The sequence below is a fragment of the Aotus nancymaae genome, unplaced genomic scaffold (genome assembly GCF_030222135.1).
Source record: "Aotus nancymaae isolate 86718 unplaced genomic scaffold, 86718_ANA_hifiasm-v0.15.2.pri h1tg000006l, whole genome shotgun sequence".
Taxonomy (NCBI): domain Eukaryota; kingdom Metazoa; phylum Chordata; class Mammalia; order Primates; family Aotidae; genus Aotus; species Aotus nancymaae.
This window is the reverse complement of record NW_026988417.1, coordinates 16,780,707-16,800,576: the sequence shown is the minus strand read 5'-3', so window position 1 is coordinate 16,800,576 and position 19,870 is coordinate 16,780,707. Positions and strand designations below refer to the sequence as shown.

Here is a 19,870-nt window from a genome sequence, read left to right as displayed (position 1 = left end):
GGTCTTGAACTCCTGGACTCAAGCAGTCTTCCCCCCTTGGCCTCCCAAAGTGCTGGGATTACTGGCATGAGCCTCCATGCCTGGCTACTGTGCTAACTTCTTGCATAGCTCTATCACAAGCCCAGTCAGTATGAATCATCCCAGCTACTGGGAGAATGAAATGTCTGGAGGGCAGGGATTTTTGTCAGTTCACTGCTTTAGTCCCAGCACCTAGATCAGTATTGATACTGTTGAATGAATAAATGTACCAAGATCCTCAGACACTTGTGATACAAACTATCTTCAGATTGTCTGTATTTATGTTGATTTTTAAAAAACCCATCAGCAAGACTTTGTGTTGAAACTTGATATGATATTGACATTTCCTCTGGTTTTTAAGACAGCTTGGCCGTCTGTCACTATCGTTTGGATCCATCTCCTATCACATAACTGTCTCTTCTAGCCATGTGCCATCTGCATCTTTGGTGAGTGACATCAGTCCACTAAATAGTGCCACAGCCATGCCTGGGATGTGGAAAGAGGGCTGAAAGGGACAGGTGAGCCCAGCAGGAATTATAAGCATTTAGAAGAGAGAAATGCTATGAGCACTTCCTGAAGTCAACAAATCAGGTGTCATTTTAGATGGAGCTAATTTGGGGGATTAGATAACTTAAAAAAAATTTCCTAGGCTGGCTGTGGTGACTCACACCTGTAATCCCAGCACTTTGGGAAGCTGAGGCAGGGGTATCACTTGAGGTCAGGAGTTCAAGACCAGCCTGGCCAACATGGTGAAAACTCCATCTCTACTAAAAATATAAAATTAGCTTGGTGTTTTATAATCCCAGCTACTTGGGAGGCTGAGGCAGGAGAATTGCTTGAACCTGGGAGGTTCAGGTTGCAGTGAGCCAAGATTGCACCATAGCACTCCAGCCTGGGCAACTAGAGCAAAGCTCCGCCTTAAAAAAAAAAGTTTCCTCTTTTTTTCTTTTTTTTTCAGGTCTGACAGGTAATATGCCAATGTCATAACAAGGTTCCAGGGTGGCACATCTCACACACATGCATGAAAACTCAATCATCATTTTCAGGAGCTATGAAAGGATCGCATTAGAGAACTTTTGCATGGTATGAAGATAGGAAACCTGGGAAAAGGTTCATCCCAGCTAGCAGCATGGGAAAATGAGTTGATAGAGTTGTGTACCTATTAGTCAGGGTTCTCCAGAGAAACAGAGCCAACAGGCTGTGTGTGTGTGTGTGTGTGTGTGTGTGTGTGTGTGTGTGTGTGTGTAGAGTGACAGAGAGAAAGTGGGGAGTATTTTAAGGAATTGCCTCACATGATTCAGGAGGCCAGCAATTCCAGAATCTTCAGGGTAGGTGGGCAGGCTGGAGATCCAGTGACAGTTGCAGTTTGAATCCAAAAATAGTCTGCTGGCAGACTTCCCTCTCCCTCAGGGGAGCTAGGCCTTTTTTCTATCAGGGCCTTCAACTGACTGGATGTGGGAATTACCATCCTATTATAGATGGTAATCTGTTTTACTCAAGATACACAAATTTAGATGTTAATCTGTTAATCTCATCAAAAATACCTTTGAAAAAACATCTAGAAGTGTTTGACCAAATAACTCAGTGCTGTGGTCCAGGCAAGGTGACACATAAAATTAACCATTCTGGTGGCACTTACGAAAACCGAACACAAAACAGCTGGATTTCTCCAACAGGTGATTAGAGAACTCACACCCTGAGTACCCACACGCTTCTAAGCCCTCCTTGTAATTCTTTTTTTTTTTGAGACGGAGTCTTGTTCTGTCACCCAGGCTGGAGTGCAGTGGTCAGATCTTGGCTCACTGCAACCTCTACCTCCCAGGTTCAAGCAATTTTTCTGCCTCAGTCTCCGAGTAGCTGGGAGTACAGGCGCATGCCAACATGCCCGGCTAATTTTTGTAGTTTTAGTAGAGACGGGGTTTTCACCATGTTGGTCAGGCTGGTCTCAAACTCCTGATCTCGTGATCTGCCCACCTCGGCATCCCAAAGTGCTGGGATTACAAGCATGAGCCACTGTGCCCGGCCCTCCTGGTAATTTCACAGCCTTGCCCACCCTACTTACACATCCCGGAATGCCCTTCTCCAACCTTGCTTTCTTCACCACTGGAAAAAGTCTACTCATCTTTCAAAGCTCAGATCAAATGTTTACGCTGTGACACTCTCTTTAATACCACAACCCATCCCCAAGATTTAATTCCCTCCTCAGTCCCTTATGGCTGTTCTGTTATTTGCCATGATTTTTAATGGCAAAAACAGCAATTACTTTTGCACCAACCTAATAATATTATGACGTTTATCACATTGCATTGCAATTGCTTGTGTATCAAGCAACAGATTAGCAAAGGTGAAAAGTATAGATTCTGGCTCCAGACTTCCTAGGTTAAATTCCTGATCTCAGCAAGTTACCCAACCTCTCCATGCCTTAGTTTCTTCATCTGTAAATGAGGCTAAAATAGTACCTACTCTCCGAGTTTGTGGTAAGGACCTAATGAGTTAATCAATGAGTTAGAACAGTGTCTAGCACATAGTCACCACTCAGCAAATGGCAGTTATTTTCATTCTTAGTGTTACTGTGGCTAAGTCCTGCGTCATGTGGAAAGATGAGGTGTTTCTGGAGGGCAGGAACAGGAACAGTATCGTATTTCTCTTAGAATTCTTCCCCATTCACCAGCCCAATATTGTGTGGAATAGACCAGGGGTCTGCAGACACTTATAGGAGCATGTAGTCTCTTATATTTGTCGAGTGCTCTGCAGGGTGCAGAAGCTGGCAATATCATCACCCACTTAAACCTCACAACAGCCTTGTGAAGTTGTTACCGTGCTTAGTTTACAGATGCAGAAACTGAGCGTAGACATTAAGTGAATTGTCCAATGTCACACACAGCTGGCAAGTGGCAGTCTCCAGCTGCAACGTGAACTCCAAGGTCATGAGAGAGGAATCCAAGGACGCTGGATTCCAAGGATTCTGGGCAAGTTTTTCTTTTCTGGCCCCGGCAACAGCCTTGGTCCTTCACATCCTTCTTCTTACTGCTGAGAACGTGGCCATGACAGAGTGGGAAGCCTGCAAAAACACGAGGCCTCCATTCACACACAGAACGGACTTCAGACAGGGTGTGAGCAGGGGCAGGCTATTAATACAAGATATCCTCAGCCGTGACTGTGGCCTCTTCCATTTTGGTCTTAATCTCAGGGAGGGGAATTTGACTGATCGCCACCACGACCAAGTTTGCGGCGTGGGCCGAAGCGCTGGCCACGCAGATCCAAAACGACTCCTCGTACTGTTCTTCCACCACCACAAACTGGAAGAGCCGCTCCTGAAAGTTGGCGATGCGTTCCGTCAGGTCGTGAAATTTCACCGCAGCCACGAAGCTGGCGATGGCTAACGCCACGACTCCACCTGAAACCCAAAAAGGTCACCCTCATTCACGGCTCCTTTTGGCAACTGTGATAACTCTATAAGAAGTGGGACGTGTGACAAACTTGCTTTGGGTTAAAAAAATTATGAGGACGACATAAATTTTAATTTGCTTTTAAATGTAGGAGATAACCCACACAATATGCAGGAGAAAGGCAGGATTGTGCAGGGAAAGAGAGAATATGCTTTATATCAGATCAACTTTGAATTTCCACTCCTCCAATTTTTTTTTTTTTTTTTTTTTGAGACAGATTCTTGCTCTGTTGCCCAGGCTGGAGTGCAGTGGTGCAATCTTAGCTCACTGCAACCTCCACCTCCTGGGGTCAAGCAATTCTCCTGTCTCAGCCTCCCAGGTAGTTGGGACTACAGGTGCCTGTCAGCACACTCCACTAATTTTTGTATTTTTAGTAGAGGCAGGGGTTTCATCATGTTGCCCAGGCTAGTCTTGAACTCCTGACCTCAAGTGATCCAGTCGCTTCGGCCTCCCAAAGTGCTGGGATTACAGGTGTGAGCCACTTCGCCCAGCCCACCCTTCCAATTTTTTCCCTTACCCAGTACTATCCTTCCTAGGGATCCGCATTTGGAGAAGTTCATTGTCTAAAATCTGTCAGGATTTCTATGAAGACCATGAAGGCTATGTGCAAGATGTAAGAAAAACTGTTGTTCTTCTCTTTTATTATCCACTTTCCATGCTTAAGGATAAGGATGACCATTCATAGAAGGAGGAAAGGAGGAAGGGGAAAACTGGAAGGATTCCAAACTTCATTTACTTCTCCACGTTTTGTTTGAAACTTTGACCTTCTGGGAGGAGTCTCTCTCTCTCTCTTTCTCTCTCCCTCTTCCTCTGCTTTCAATTTTAATTAATATCTTTGATAATACATTTATGATACTTCTTAAAAGATATCTTCATCGAAGAAAAATTCGGAAAAATTTTTTTCCAAAAATCATAAACAAATTTACTTTTATCCTAAAAGCCAGCATGAACACTTTGAACATTTTAGTGTATTACTTTACATTTCTTTCTGTTTAACAAAATTAGTATTACGGGACTCTTACTTTGATTTTAAATTTGATTCCTTTCCCCTCACTTGAGTATTTTTCCATGTTGTTAAATCTTCTGTTACAGCACGACTTTATTGTTTGTTTTTATTTTCGTTTTTGAGACAGGGTCTTGCTCTGTTGCCCCGGCTGAAGTGCAGTGGCATGATATGACTCACTGCAGCTTCGACTTCCTGGATTCAAGTGATCCTCCTGCCTCAGCCTCCTGAGTAGCTGGGACCATGGGTGCATGCCACCATGCCTGGCTAATTTTTTGATTTGTTTGTTTGTTTGTTTGTGGAGATGAGGTCTCATTGTGTTGCCCAGGCTGGTCTTGAACTCCTGGGCTCAAGCAATCCTCCTGCCCTGGCAACCCACAGCGCTGGGATTACAGGCGTGAGCGACCGTGCCAGGCCTACAGCATGACCTTAAATGAGTGCATAATATTTTATGCATTACACACTATAATTATTGTAAGTATTTTTTATGAAAGTCTCTACTAAATTATAGGAATAAAGTCACACACTTTAATTTATGTAAGCATGACCTTATTTCTGGATGTCTAGATTACTTCTCATTTTTTATTATAAAGTGCTACAGCAAATACCATTTTATGTACATCTTTGTTCTCTTGTTCAGTATTTCCTTAGCATAAATCCCTACGTGGAATTGTTTAGTCAAAAGATATTCAAAGGATATTCACCTTTTTATGCCCTTTGATACTACAGTGTTTTTTCTTTTAAGCTCAATGGCAAGAAATAAAGTTTTGTCAAAAAACATAAAGTTTTGCCTGTTTTTATTTTTTTTTTGAGACAAGGTTTCTCTCTGTTGGCCGAGGCTGGAGTGCAGTGGCATGATCATGGTTCACTGGAGCCTGGACGTGCCAGACTCAAGCAATCCTCCCACTTCAGCCTCCCTAAGTGTTGGGATTACAGCTCCCAAGTAGCCGAGACTACAGGTGCCTGACGCTATGCACAACTAATTTTTTTTTTATATTTATTTTTGTAGAAATGGGATCTTGCTATGTTGTCCAGGCTATTTTGCCTGTTGCTAATACTCTTATCAGTAGAGTTTGAGAGTGCTGTCTCTCTGATGAAAAAATTGACAGAGATAAGCATTGATTTAATAAGCAGGGTTGAGCACTTTTTACATGCCAGCCACTGTGAGGATTCATGCAGATAAGAAAGATACCTGTAGTCTAGATGAGGGTGAGCCATGTACATAAACAATCCTATAGGGTGGCTACCATCTGCAAACAAAGGCGAACACATACTAACTGATTTCTTGAAACACATTACAATACATAATAAAATAACATTACCTGTTTTTATATTTTATGATATCCTTGTATAAGGTAATCATAGTGAGGGATTATTGTCCTAATGGTACCTTGAATATTTGACCTGAGTTTTCTGAGACAGTCCTTATTTCACAAGATCCTGTTATTTTTATTTTAGATGAGGTGTTAAGTGCATAATTAAATGTGAATTAATTTCTGTGCATCCACATACTGTCAAATCAACATGCATGCATACACATGCAAATCTTTTAGTTTTTGTCTTGGAAAATAGGTCATGATGGTCATAAATGAGAACATGGATCTAAGGAAAAATAAAGAGTTTAGGCTGGGAGCAGTGGCTCATGCCTGTAATCCTAGCACTTTGGGAGGCTGAGGTGGGTGGATCACAAGGTCAGGAGTTCGAGACCAGCCTGGCCAACATGGTCAAACCCCGTCTCTACTAAAGATACAAAAAATTAACCTGGGCATGGTGGCAGGGGCCTGTAGTCTCAGCTACTCCAGAGGCTGAGGCAGGAGAATCACTTGAACCTGGGAGGTGGAGGTTGCAGTTAGCCGAGATCACACCATTGCATTCCAGCCTGGGCGACAGGAGAGACTCATCTCAAAAAAAAAAAAAAAAGGCTTAGAATCAGTTATGCCTAGGTTGGAATACCACCTCTGCTACTCATTGCTGTGCATGCCACTATTTAACGTCTCTGAATCTCAGGCTCTTCATCTGTAAACGTGGGTCTAATAATACCTCCTATAGGAATGTGATGAGATTTAAATGAAGTAATGCATGCAAAATCTCTAGGTCCATGCCTAGTTGTTGTGGTTGCTCAGTAAGTTGCATCTAGTTTAAGGGCATGGTACAGTAAAGGTGCTGGGGAGGTGAGAGGAGGGAGAGTTAAGCCAGCCAGCGAGCCCTGTCTGCGTTAATATGCCCAGGTTGTGTGGGGGGAGCACCAAAGACCTTGGCCACTAGATGGCACTCATTTCCCCTTCTCAACCCAGAGACTGAATGAAGGAGCCTTTCACTAATGGCTTCTTGCTCACACTACCCTTCTCTTCTGTCTGGAATTCCTCCCAGCCTCAGCTGCAGCACCAGCTCCATCTCTTTCCACGTCCCAGGGCCCCCTCCTCTCCCTACTTCCAGCTCTCTGTCTTCTGTCTTCTCCTCTCACCCCATCTCTCTTCAACTGCTCTAAGTCCTCAGCCATTGACGTACTCTAATAAGATGGTTCTTTATTGTGACAGACTGCAACTGAAAGAGGAAATTCATTAGCACTTTGGGAGGCCGAAGCGAATGGATCCCTTGAGCTCAGGAGTTTGAGACTAGCCTGGGCAACATGGTGAAAACCTGTCTCTATAAAACATACAAAAAATTAGCTGGGCATGGTGGCACATGCCTGTATTCCCAGCTACTTGGGGGACCTGAGGCGGGAGGATTACTTGAGCCCAGGAGGTCAAAGCTGCAGTGAACTGAGATTACACCACTGCACTCCAGTCTGGGAGACAAAGTGAGACTCAGTCTCAAAAAAACATAAAAAAAGAAAAGAAAAGAAAGAGGACATTCATTCTATGCCTGTTAAGAAGGTCTTAGACCCAGGAAAGTCAAAGCTTCAGGGGTGAATTTTAATTCCTTCCCACCTTCTGCCCAAATACCTGGAGCCCAGCCCTGTGATGATGTGGACACAATTTTCTCTCCCTAAGGGACTTCTTACCTGCCAGGACATTCCATAAGCAGATGCCCCCAGGACCGTTGACTGCCCGGTATGGGACCTGGATCATGTTGAGAATGGCAAAGCCCATGCTGACCAGAGCCAGGGCCAAGGCCAGGAAGAGGAGCAGCAGAATCATCACATGAAGGCCTGCGTTCAGCTCCTTCACCAGGTGTGGGAAGACTGGGGAGACAAGACACAGCCGCTATTTCAATGTCAGAGCTAGACTCACTTTCATAAAGCCCAAGCTTGCTTCCCATGAAGGCTTCGATAGACAGGGATGTGGGCAAGCTTGGGGTTTTCAAACAGCAGGAGACTTCCTGAGATAAACTCATGGCCCCCAGATTCACGCTTGTCAATTAACCAACAAGCCTCTCTTCCTTGGAGTGGACACAAAATCAAAATGTGTCCTGGGGCTGTCGATGTAAGCTGCATTAAGCTTGAAGCTCTGGGATCTGATGTGAACTGATTTAATTTGCCTTATGAATATGGCAAAGTAAGTTTGTGAAATCTTAATTTATATTTGCTTTCTCTATGTTTGCCATCAGTACCAGCTGTGAAGATCAAATGGCATAACATGATAGAGTAGCTCAAATGTTGCCTGAGAAAGTCAGTTCTCAAAAATGGCAGCTGTGGTTATTGCTGTTATTATTTTGACTGTCTTGGGAAAGTCATGTGACTTTCATCAGTTTCTTCATCAGTACAGTGAGGATAATAATTCCTGCATATGGATTGAGATAATCAACATTTACTAAGTGCAGTCATGGGCCAAATATTTCACATCCGTCATCTTGTTCAATGCCCATGACAGAGACATGCAGATTTTATTAACTCCCTTTACTCACAGGCTTGGAGACATTAAATTGCTTGTGTTTGGGCAAGGCAACTCTAAACTCTATATAAGATCATAGTTCAATGAGAACATATGAGAACTATGAGAACAAATGTGAACTTGAAAGAGCCAGTCCTTCAAGATAGATCCTGAGTGGTTAACAGGGTCTAAATTTAAAATAGAGCCAAGTGGTCATTTACTGACTAGGGGGTCACACACATCCTCTTAGTTCCTTGAAAATCCACATCTTTTCATCTTTGGCATCTGCCTCAGCCAATCAGGGCTCAGTTGTAATGACCAATCAGGGCTTAGCTGTATCAGCTAATCAGGGTTCAGCTGTATCGACCAATCAGAACTAAGTGAATTTGAATCCTTTATTTGCATAAACAGACCTGATTGGGAACCTGGGTGGGAACCTTTGCTATAAAATCTGAACCTTCCCTTTCTTCTCTGCAATGCACCTTCCTTTTACATCAGAGGCTGTGTTTCCTTGGTTTGCAAACTGCTAACTGGAATAAAGTCTTTCCTCCAAATTCCTTTTCTGAGAACTTTTGTTCACAACTGTATGGTATAAACGGTTTCAAGTCATGATCTTTAGTAGTTATAAATGAAGAATTGAACATTATGAAAGCCTCAGAACTTCTGAGCATACTCAATCCTCTGCAACTGCACCAAGGTTCCTGCTGAATACCTTTCCACTCAAACGTTCTCAGGCACTCCACATTTACATTGTGAGGTCTAATCTTTCTTTCCAGTTCTGAATTTCCATTTATTTTTATCTCTCTATGGTTATCTAATCGGCATTGGAAACTTTACCCTGGAAGGTGAGCTCTTTTCCAGTGAGTTTGTCTTTGTAAAGCGTCTTTCTTCTCTGTGCTCTACTCCATCTTAATGTCACTTAGATTTCTTTTTTTCTCTTTTCAAACCCCCAGCCCCTTTTGTTTTAGACACAGTAGCTTGTGCCTGATTTTTATGTATTTTTATTTTTTGAGACAGAATTTCGTTCTGTCACCCAGGCTGGAGTGCAGTGGCACCATCTCGGCTTGCTGCAATCTCCATCTCATTGATTTAAGCGATTCTTATGCCTCAGCCTTTTGAAAAGCTGGGATTACAGGCACCCGCCACCATGCCTGGCTAATTTTTACATTTTTAGCAGAGACAGGGTTTCACCATGTTGGCCAGGCTGGTCTTGAACTCCTGGCCTCAAGTGATCCACCTGTCTCAGCCTCCCAAAGTGCTGGGATTACAGGCACAAACCATCACACCCGGCCACTTGTGCCTGATTTTTAAATTGTTGCATTATCCCCTTTCTTGACCCGGCAATCCTTAGGGCACATGACTAACATAGTAATGCTCACCAAACTCTTAAAATAGAAAAGAGTCACCTATGTGAATGGCAAAGATCAAAATGTTTGCTAACACACTGTGTTGACAACGATGTAAGGAAGAGGCACTCTCAAATCTCATAGAAATATTAATTCATGTAACCTTGTTAGAGGGCAATTTGGCAACATTTATTAAAGCACATTCACTTCTAGGAATTTGTTTTCCAGAAGCACTTCCACATGTGCTCAAAGGCTGGATCAAATATTAGATATTCATTACAATAGCAAAAGATTGAAGAAAAAACAATATGTGAATAGATTGATGTAACAAATTAAGGTACCCATAATGTACATAGTGTACACAATTCATCTTTTTAAAAGAAAGAATCATATCCACATAATGATTAATCCCATATCCAGATTTGATTTTAAAAAATTGAGCGATAACCATATTAGGATGATGGGGGAGAGGGAATTTTGGGCATATGGAGTGATGTGGAGAGGGTGGTAAACAGTGCCCAGTCCATGGCCTCTGTAGTAGGAAGTGCATTAATTATATTTAAAAAATTCTTATTGGTAAAGGGCAAATCTCACTCAACCCCCACATTCGTGTGCCATAACTCAAGGCTCAGGACCTCATAGTTCATTGAGATTTTATTATTTATTTATTTTATTTTATTTTTGAGATGGAGTTTCACTCTTGTCATCCAGGCTGGAGTGCAATGGCGCGATCTCTGCTCACTGCAACCTCTGCCTCCTGGGTTCAAACTACTCTGCCTCAGCCTCTCGAGTAGCTGGAATTACAGGCACATGCCATCGCACCCCACCAATTTTTATATTTTTAGTAGAGATGGGGTTTTACCATGTTGGCCAAGTTAGTCTCAAACTCCTGACCTCAGGTGATCCACCCAGCTCGGCCTCCCAGAGTGTTGGGATTACAGGCGTGAGCCGCCGCACCCAGCCTTATTATTTTTTAATATATGTCATTATTTAGAAATTTGAGGCTGGGGGCGGTGGCTCATGGCTGTAATCCCAGCACTTCTGGGGGCCAAGATGAGAGGATTGCTTGAGTCCAGGAGTTGGAGACAAGCTTGGGCAACACAGCAAAGCTCTGTCCCTAAATTAAATTTTTTTAAAAAGAAGAAAAAATAGAAATTCGAATCTTTCCTCAGGAGTGTTAATGCATCAGACTTTCTTTCTGAGGGGTGACTCTGCATTAGTCCTGATACCCAGTGCTGCTTTGGAAAGCTGTTGCTCATTGCCCTTCATATTTGAAACCCAGGTTCCAAGAGTTTTGGGTGTCTCCCACTATGAATTAAATATAAGTTTCAAGGCCGGGCACGGTGGCTCACGCCTGTAATCCCAGCACTTTGGGAAGCCGAGGTGGGTGGATCACCTGGGGTCAAGAGATTGAGACCATCCTGGTCAACATTGTAAAACCTCGTCTCTACTAAAAATACAAAAATTAACTGGGCGTGGTGGCGTGTGCCTGTAGTCCCAGCTACTCGGGAAGCTGAGGCAGGAGAATCGCTTGAACCCGGGAGGCGGAGGTTGCAGTGAGCCAAGATCGTGCCACTGCACTCCAGCCTGGCGACAGAGGGAGACTCCGTCTCAAAAAAAACAAGTTTCCAGTTTGAAATCCATGACCCTAAAAGCACATGATTCATGGTGATAAGTGACAACAGCCACCTATGTGGGGTACACACTATATGCTGGTGGCTTTATACATATTCTTTGTTTTGTAGCTCATGGACACCCTCTCTCACTCTTACAAATGAGGAAACTGAGGCTCGGAGAAGTGAAATAGCTTGGCCACGCTCCCACAACAGCTTAACTACCCTGTTACAGGGCTGGAGTAGAAAAACCAGAAAGCATAGACAGGTAGAGGTTTAACATTCTAAACACAGAGTCTCTTGAATTCTGGACGTCTTATTTTGAATTTGAATAAATACAGTTGTTTCGTTCGTATTAGTGCTAACTCATTTGAATACCAGAATTCATTAATTGTTCTATCAGCACCTAAGACTATTAGGTAATTTGTTTGCTTCTAATCCGAGAGAGGTCTGGCAGTCCTTTTTGCCCCAGCAGGGCAAATAAGCAAAGCAGGACATCTGAGGTCAAACCCAGGTCCTGGCCACTAGTGGAATACCTGTGGGGTAGGAAGTAGAGAGGAACCAGAGAACTAAAAGCTGCAAAGAAATCTATTACATTAGGTGCTTTTAAAGAAATTAGTTTATGTATTGATTTCTCTGATCTGTAATTTCCTCATCAGTAAAATGAACGTAATAAAATCTCTTCTCCAGTATGGAAGGAAATGAACTACAAGGCAGTGGCTTGAGATACTGTGTTCTGTGCTTAGTACATATTTACCTGCCTCTCTTTCATCAGATGGTAAGATTTTCTTTTTTTTTTTTTTTTGAGACAGATTTTTCACTCTTTTTAAGTAGGCTGGAGAGCAGTGGTGTAATCTTGGCTCGCTGCAACCTCCGCCTCCTGGGTTCAAGTGATTCTCCTGCCTCATCCTCTGGAGTAGCTGTGATTACAGGCATGCGCCACCACCCCCAGCTAATTTTTGAATTTTTAGTAGAGATGTGGTTTCATCATCTTGGCCAGGCTGGTCTCAAACTCCTGACCTCAGGTGATCCACCCATCTTGGCCCCTCAAAGTGTTGGGATTACAGGCATGAGCCACTGCACCCAGTCATTTGGTAAGCTTTTCTAGGGCAGGCACTGGTCTGTTTTGTTCATCTCTGTTTCCCTAACAGTCTGGTCTGTAAATACTCCACAGTACAATTGAATGTGTGGATGCTGCTAAAGCAATGTTTGTCTCTTTCTTTCTCTAGCCACCCTAACAGTCATGTTGACTTGTTTTTATTTCATAGGGTCTGGGTATAAAAAAGGACCTTAATCTTTGTGATGAATAGTTCTTTGATTTTCTCCATGATTGGTGTGGGAAGTGATTTTTTGGGGAGACCTTTATGATAAGAAAAGAGGCTGTTTGGGAAGGAGACCCAATAAAACCTCCCCACTCCACAGTTTACAAAGCACTTTCACTCATATCCTCATCTACACTGATTTGCAACTGCGGGGATTTTTTTTTTTCTACAGCTCAGTAGTGAATGGCAGAAAGAGACTCCAGGACAAACAGACTCCAGGTTGTGGTAGGCTCTGATATACCCCGTAGCTGCCTCGAGGTAACATTGTGGTAGAATTAAAAGCTGTACATCTAAAAGAGACTAGACAGGCACTAGAGACCCTGTAACATCAGTGTCTCTGAGCTGTCTCAGGGTGAAAAGCCAGCCCAGCATGGGAGGAACCTGGCCCCGAACCTGGCCCCGGGCTCTTCGTGAATGCTTTGAAGGAGAATCATATCCAAGGTACTGTGGATGGATGCTTCTAGGCCCTCCTCTGGGACAACCCCAGGGCAGCAAGAAACAAAACCCTCTCAAATACGCTCCTACCCAGGGACAAGAATAAAATGACCTTTATACTTCTCGCAGGGTTCTGATGCTTTCCAGACCAGACCATGTTAGATGAACCCAGGGAAATGTTTCCCACGGGTGTCCTTCTAAGAAGGAAGGAGGAAGAAGGCAAGAAGTATTTATTGAGTTCCTCCAAGACTCAAATAAAATACACATTTGTTTACAGCTTCCCACTCTGTGAGCTGGGAATGGCCTCGGTCTGGTCATTAGGTTAATGCTGGCATGTGACTGCTGTTTAATCTTCTCACCCTGAGGAAGGAGACCCAGGCATCTAGGATCACCTCCCCTTTGACTTCCACACTGCATTTCAATAGAAGAAAAGGCTGGCCGACTGGCGCCTCCTAAATCGCCTTCCTATAGATAGCGGTCATAGTATGGGGGAATCTCTCCGGAAGGCATTGTTTTTACTTAAACAGGATCAAACCCGCACCCCACTCCTCCATCGACCAAGACCCTTTCACATGTAGTTTCTAAGGCTATAAACCCAAGACCCTTTCACGTGTAACTTCTAAGGCTGTAAACCTAAGATCCTTTCAAGTGTAGTATCTATAGTGTAAGCCTATATAAAGGCAGAGCTTCTCTTTGTTAAACTAGCTTGGCTGTTAGACGAAGAATTGTCGCCTGACTCCCTGCCATAATAAAACACCTCTTCCTTCCTAGTTCGGTGTCCGAGAGGTCTGTTTCTTGAGGCTGATCCTGCTTCAACCCCATTCAAGTTTCAACAATATCCCCAAAATATGAAGCTTTGTGAGGAAGCCTCAAGATCTCTCTGGCCTGCTCCTCCCTCCTGTCTCTCCATTCTTTGTCTGTCTGAAACCACAGGATGAGGTTGTTCTCTGACGTTCCCTCACCTGCCTACGTCCTGACTCACCAAAGAAAAAGACCTCTGGTCCCTTCCCTGAGTGTTCATTAATTGTACCCATATCGCAGGAAGAAAGACTGAAGTCTGTGAATACAGCTGGACAGACTTTTGTCACAAACCAATGTCTGCTCTGCGGGCCCAACAGACTTTGGTCCAGTCCATTGTATGTTCTTTAAGCCCATTGAATTCCCCCCAAAATAAGTTACTAGTCCCCTAAAATCATCCACACTTCCCATCTCCCTTTCCCCTGAGATGAAGAGGACATAACCATCGGTACCCCATTGAGATAGCGGACAATCACTCTGTGATTTTCCCCCGTGTCTGCTAATGAATGTGTATACTATTTTTCCTATTAATCTGCCTTTTGTCAGTTGATTGTTTAGAGAACCTTCAGACTGCAAAGGGGAAGTTTTCCCTTGGTCCCTACAGTCCTGATGACATCCTTTATACCAACAGCATCTAGTTCAGAATCAAGTAGCCCATGTAGTCGTCATGGTTAGCTTTTAGCATTTCTTTTATTTTTATTTCTTTATGTGTGTGTATTTTCAAGTTTTGTATTATAATTTTGATGGAGCTAGTTTTCCAATAATCAGGGTCTAATCTAATTGCTAGGTATATACAAATATGTCCAGAGATATAGTTCTTGAATATACATAACAAATATAATTTTTTGTGTATATCAATGATGACAATTTGTATTATATTTGTCAATGGTTCCAGCTTTTTGTTCTTATAAATTTAATAAGACATTTACCTTGGCCAGATTTCTATAAAGTACTACAATTCTGAAATATGGAAATCAAGGAATGGATACAATTCTTTATCACCTTGCACTGGCATGGTGTTGATTAATTACGGTTTTGTGGGACACTGTTTCCACCTGCGATCTCATCAACTCAAACGGCTTGCAGAATATTGCCTATTTTGTTTTTTTCCTCCCCAGAAGCCTGTTCCGAAGCCCAGCTTGGATTCCTGTTTGCATAGACGGCTCTGCTTACATCCTGAGCAGCTCTGATGCCACACTGAATGCCAGCCAAAGACTGTGCCCGCTCACGTTCATGGAGGGCAGGCAAGTGCCTTGCCTGAGGTCTCCTCACCTGTAAACTTTCCAGCAGGGGTTCCAGCCGGGCTAGTCTGATTCCAGAACCCAGGCACAGTGCCCCTTTGCATTTCCTCAGACTATAAAGTTTTTACATAAAGTTTTCCAGGTTTTACATGGAAGCGGTCATGCTGCTTCCCAAAGGTTTATTTCTGCAGGCAGTCTCCACCCACATGTTGTGGTCACGTGCCATGGTCTGGAGTCCGGCTCTGCTGTTTCCTGGCCGGGTGACCTCAGGTAAGTTATGTAACCTCTGCAAGCCTCAGTGTACTCCTCTGGAAAACGGGAACGTTAACACTACCTTCTGTACAAGTTTGTTGTAAGGCTTTAAGGAGACAAGCAGTGTGAAGTGCGTAGTAGTAGAATATCTGATACATGTAAACCCTCAAAATATTAATAGTCATTATTAACTGAGGAAAACTGCAAAAATGCACCAATCCTTATTTCTAATGTTTCCATACACGTCTACAGAAAAAGAAAAGAAGGAAGGAAAGAAGGAAGGAAGGAGAGATTGATGTGGATCCAGAACGCTTGGCTCACTGTGGACCTTGACATTATGTCTGAGATTGAGGCAGCAGACATATTCTACAAGGAGACATAAGTACTCTTACACATTAACAAAAATAAGTGCCTAGAATCAGCTTTCATGCCCCCATTATACTCACTTGTGAATTGGGACTGGCGGCCCCCGAGCCCACACTGCCGCACCTTACACCCTCGGAAGAGTCCGTAGTAAATGTCCCCAATGAATTTGACCAGCTCTCTGTCTGTGGCATTGACCAGATCCACTCCAGTCTGACAAAGGATTTTCCCACTCAGCCAGTGCGGCACTACCAGGGCAACGATGATCAGGATGAAGGAGGAGAAACTGAGTAAAGACGCCAGCCCGTACCACGCCTTTTTGAACCATCCAGGCATGCTAGTGGGTGCAGGTCACCCCCAAGTTCTCCGAGCAGCAGCAAAGGTCGTTGACATCTTTCAGATACTCAGCAATGCTCTGCTCCAAGGTCAGCTCTTCCAAACACTCTGTTTCAAGACTTTAAGTCCATCCCCTTGTCATCCTTCAGCGTGAGCTCGCATAGCCCATGTTTACTACAACCACATCCGGAAGCCTCTACAGAGACAATCTTCACCTGACTATGTAGCGGAGTGTGTTACTGAAGGAAGTAACCTTATATCTCCTCCTAGACTAATGTTTCAGCAGAGGGCTTAATTGTTCCTCGTTTCAAGTATTTAAATAGCCCTGGTGTGGGCCTCATAATGATAAAGGAGTTTGTAATAAGCAAAACCAGGTAGCTCTGATGATAGAGATGCAAACCAATCTCAAAAAATGGATGTGGAAGAAGGAAAACAAACGTGGAATGATTAGCCCTTGAATATTGTCATTAATGCGCAGTATCAAATGTCGATCTCTCTCATGGTGGGTGCCCTGGCATTTCTTTCTCTAAAATGTCACTGCTGTCAGAATCTTTAGGACTGTTACTAATATCATCAAATGACCCCAGTTCTTGAGGCTTTAATATTAAAATGTGTAAACAGGGTCTTATGTATTTCTCACTTTGTGAACATGCTGGGGGTAAAATTGTGACTAGAATTAATTTGTGACTGTTGGGGCAGCCTGGAACCCAACACTTAACCTTCTTCCCAGCTGCCCCTCCTTCTACATTGTCTGAAATGGGACAGAAGAGTGTTTTTCTACTGTATTAGCAAATAGTAGTCACACTGCTGGGGGACTGATCTCTTCTAAAAGTGGAAGATCTGGCTTTTCCTTTTAATCTGCAGATACTAGGAATGAAATATTCTTTCCTTTCTATCTTATACTGTGAACTTCTACATTTTGACTTTTACCTTATTCCTGAGTATCAACTTAACATCATGTGAGACTGGCAACAGTCACTCTAGCCACATCTCTGGGGAGCAAAGTTGGGCAGAAGTGGAGCAGTAAACGTTTTCAGTCACAGAAGTCTGGAGGCGGGTTCAGGAAGCTGCACTGTTAACCAGTAGGGGTCCCAGGAATCTGACTTGGAGAGTGCCAAGGAAGCAGAGAGACATGTTAATGGAAATGTCAGTTTCCTTCCTTATAATTGGGGCTTACTTTAGTGGCCTCTCCACAATGGAAATAAAAATGAGTATCTCTGAGTCTGGGCAATGTAGTGAGATCCCATCTCTACTAAAAAATTAAAAAAAAATAGTTGGGCGTGATGGCATGTATTTGTAGTCCCAGCTACAGGAGGCTGAGGCTGGAGGATTGCTTGAACCCAGGAGCTCAAGGTTGTAGTGAGCTATAATCATGCCACTCTGGGTGACAGAGTGAGATCTGTCTCTATATAAAGATGAGTGGCATTTTACCATGTACGAAATCCTTTTACCATATGCGTGCTCACTTCTGATGCTCCAGCAACTCTTGATGGTAAACAGGAAATGTATGATTTCAGCCATTTCTCTCATGGAAAACTGAGTGCTGGAGCTGAATTCAGCTCTTTGAATTACAACAGCTCATTTTCATCCCAGTGACTTTGAAATAGCAGATATGTTTCTGGTAAAAAATAAAATACGATATACAAGAGGCTCAGAAGACTGCTTGACACATTAATAAGTGATTAATAATGTTAGTTCACATACTTATTTTAACATTAAGCATGCTTTGACAAGTCAGGACATGTGTAAATATCACTGAGTCGTATTTCTGCCATCAGTGATGGAGCTGTGTCAACTTTTGGTGTGTTGGGGGTTAAGCTATTGTTTTCAGAAAAAGTCTAAGGGAAAGACTTGATTCCCAACAAGCCTTTGCCTTGCTGAACAAAGATGTGGTTAAGCAGAACTGTAGCCATTGAAGACCTCGGTTCAAATTCCCACTCTTCTGGGCAAGTGTCTGAGACTCTCCTGCCTCAGTTTCCTAATCTGCATAGGATTGTTGTGTGGAGTAAAGTGAAATAGCACAGGCAGATCACTTAGCACAGTGCCTTCGATATAACGGGCATTATGGTGCTCTCCTCTCCATCCAGCTTCCTAGCAATTCTGTTTCTGATAATGAAGCATCTGACAACAAAATGTGCTGCTGGCTGCATCCTCTTCTCCAGTGATGTATTTCTGCGTGCCTTACCTGGCACAAGTTTATTGAACAAACATCTGTGTCTGTTGTGTACAAGGCTCTGTGTGTGTGGGAAGTGGCACAAAGATATATATATATATATAATATAGGGTCTTGCTATTAAGAAGGTCTGTTAGAACTCTGGTTTTCTAATGATGAATTTGCTTCTAGGAGACATTTGGTAAAATCTGGAGATATGTTGACTGTCATGAGTGAGGGGTAGGGGCTTGCCATTGGCTTCTACAGGGTACAGGCCAGGGATGCTGTAAATATCCTACAATGCCCAGGGCAGCCCCTGCCACAGAGAATTATCTGGTCCAAAATGTCAGTAGTGCTGTAGTTGAGAGGCTCTGTGTTAGAGATACAGGCAATGGGAAGAAATAACTAATACACAAAGGAGAAAATACCAGGATCTGTGTCTGGGGATGGGTAGCATGTGGTGAAAGGCCCATTTGGATTAATGGGTATACATTTACAGTTAGATAGTAGAAATAAGATCTAGTGTTCTGTTGAACAGTTGTGTGACTATAGTTAACCATAATTGATTTACCTTTAAAAATAGCTAGTAGAGAATAATTTGAATGTTCCTAGCATAAAGAAAAGATACATGTTTAAGTGATGGTTATCCCAACTGCTCTGATTTGAACTTTACATATTATATTAATGTATCAGAGTATCACATATACCCACCAAATATGGACATCTATTATGTATCAATAATAAAAATAAAAATAATTCTGGGAAGAAAAAAGTCCCATTTGGTGGGCTTCCATAGTGGATCTTTGACATTCTGCCAAATGAGGGCGCACTAACAATCACAGAGGTCCAGGAGGACTAATGTTCTACAGTGTTAGATTTATGTCCTTACAAGACCAAAGGCCTGTTGTGCCCTATGTACTAATATTTTTTAGAAATCTTGTAATAATGTATGTGTTTTCTATGTATTTTTTTAAACAAGCATTAGTTTGTGAAGTGTAAGGTGTCAAATATAGTATACTACAATTATTTTTATTTTTTTTGAGACGGAGTCTGAAGTCCAGTGGCATGATCTTGTCTCACTGTAACCTCCGCCTCCCGGGTTCAAGCAATTCTCCTGTCTCAGCCTCCCAAGTAGCTAGGATTACAGGTGCGCAACGCCATGCCCGGCTAATTTTTGAATTTTTAGCAGCGATGGGCTTTCACTATGTTGGCCAGGCTGGTCTCGAGCTCAAGTGAACTGCCTGCCTTGGCTTCCCAAAGTGCTGGGATTACAAGCGTGAGACACCGTGCCCAGCCAGCATACTACAATTTTTGTATCACTGTTTTGGCAATTTTTTATTTTTAAATGTGCATCAAAAGAGATTTAAATATTCCCCACCTGCCAAAACGGAAGCGGCCTGAAACTCACAATCTCTGACAGACTCAGTGAATTGTTAGGGAAGTAGTGGTAAAATAATAATATTAATAACCATCAATTGGCCTTTACTGAACGCCTCCTACTTAGCCACACACTGCTCTAAGGATCCCAGTACCACCCTTTACCATCTTTCCCAAAACCTTGTGAGGACAGACCATTATGTTCCCATTTTACTGGTAAGAAAACTGAGGCACGGGGCAGTGAAGGAAGTTGCATAGGCCACAGAGGTATTAAACAGTAAGACTACGCAGTTGGGCTGCAGAGCTCTCGCTTTTATTTAGAGGAAAAATATATTTTAGGTGGTTTGTCGCGA

At 43.0% G+C, this 19,870-nt stretch overlaps 1 protein-coding gene and 1 non-coding gene across 2 annotated transcripts; both read right to left on the bottom strand.

Annotated features, from left to right (window-relative positions):
- Positions 1-975: 975 nt before the first annotated feature.
- LOC135272168 (small nucleolar RNA U13) lies at positions 976-1,079 on the bottom strand. The gene has a single exon (XR_010340259.1). It is a non-coding gene; the product is annotated as a small nucleolar RNA U13 (small nucleolar RNA).
- Positions 1,080-3,127: 2,048 nt separating this feature from the next.
- Positions 3,128-16,090, bottom strand: CLRN2 (clarin 2). Its single transcript, XM_012472350.2, has 3 exons — positions 15,736-16,090; positions 7,475-7,654; positions 3,128-3,415 (listed from the first exon to the last, which is right to left on the bottom strand). Exons 1-3 carry the CDS (start codon positions 15,986-15,988, stop codon positions 3,150-3,152), a joined length of 699 nt encoding a protein of 232 aa, XP_012327773.2. The 5' UTR covers positions 15,989-16,090; the 3' UTR covers positions 3,128-3,149.
- Between the last annotated feature and the right edge of the window lie 3,780 nt (positions 16,091-19,870).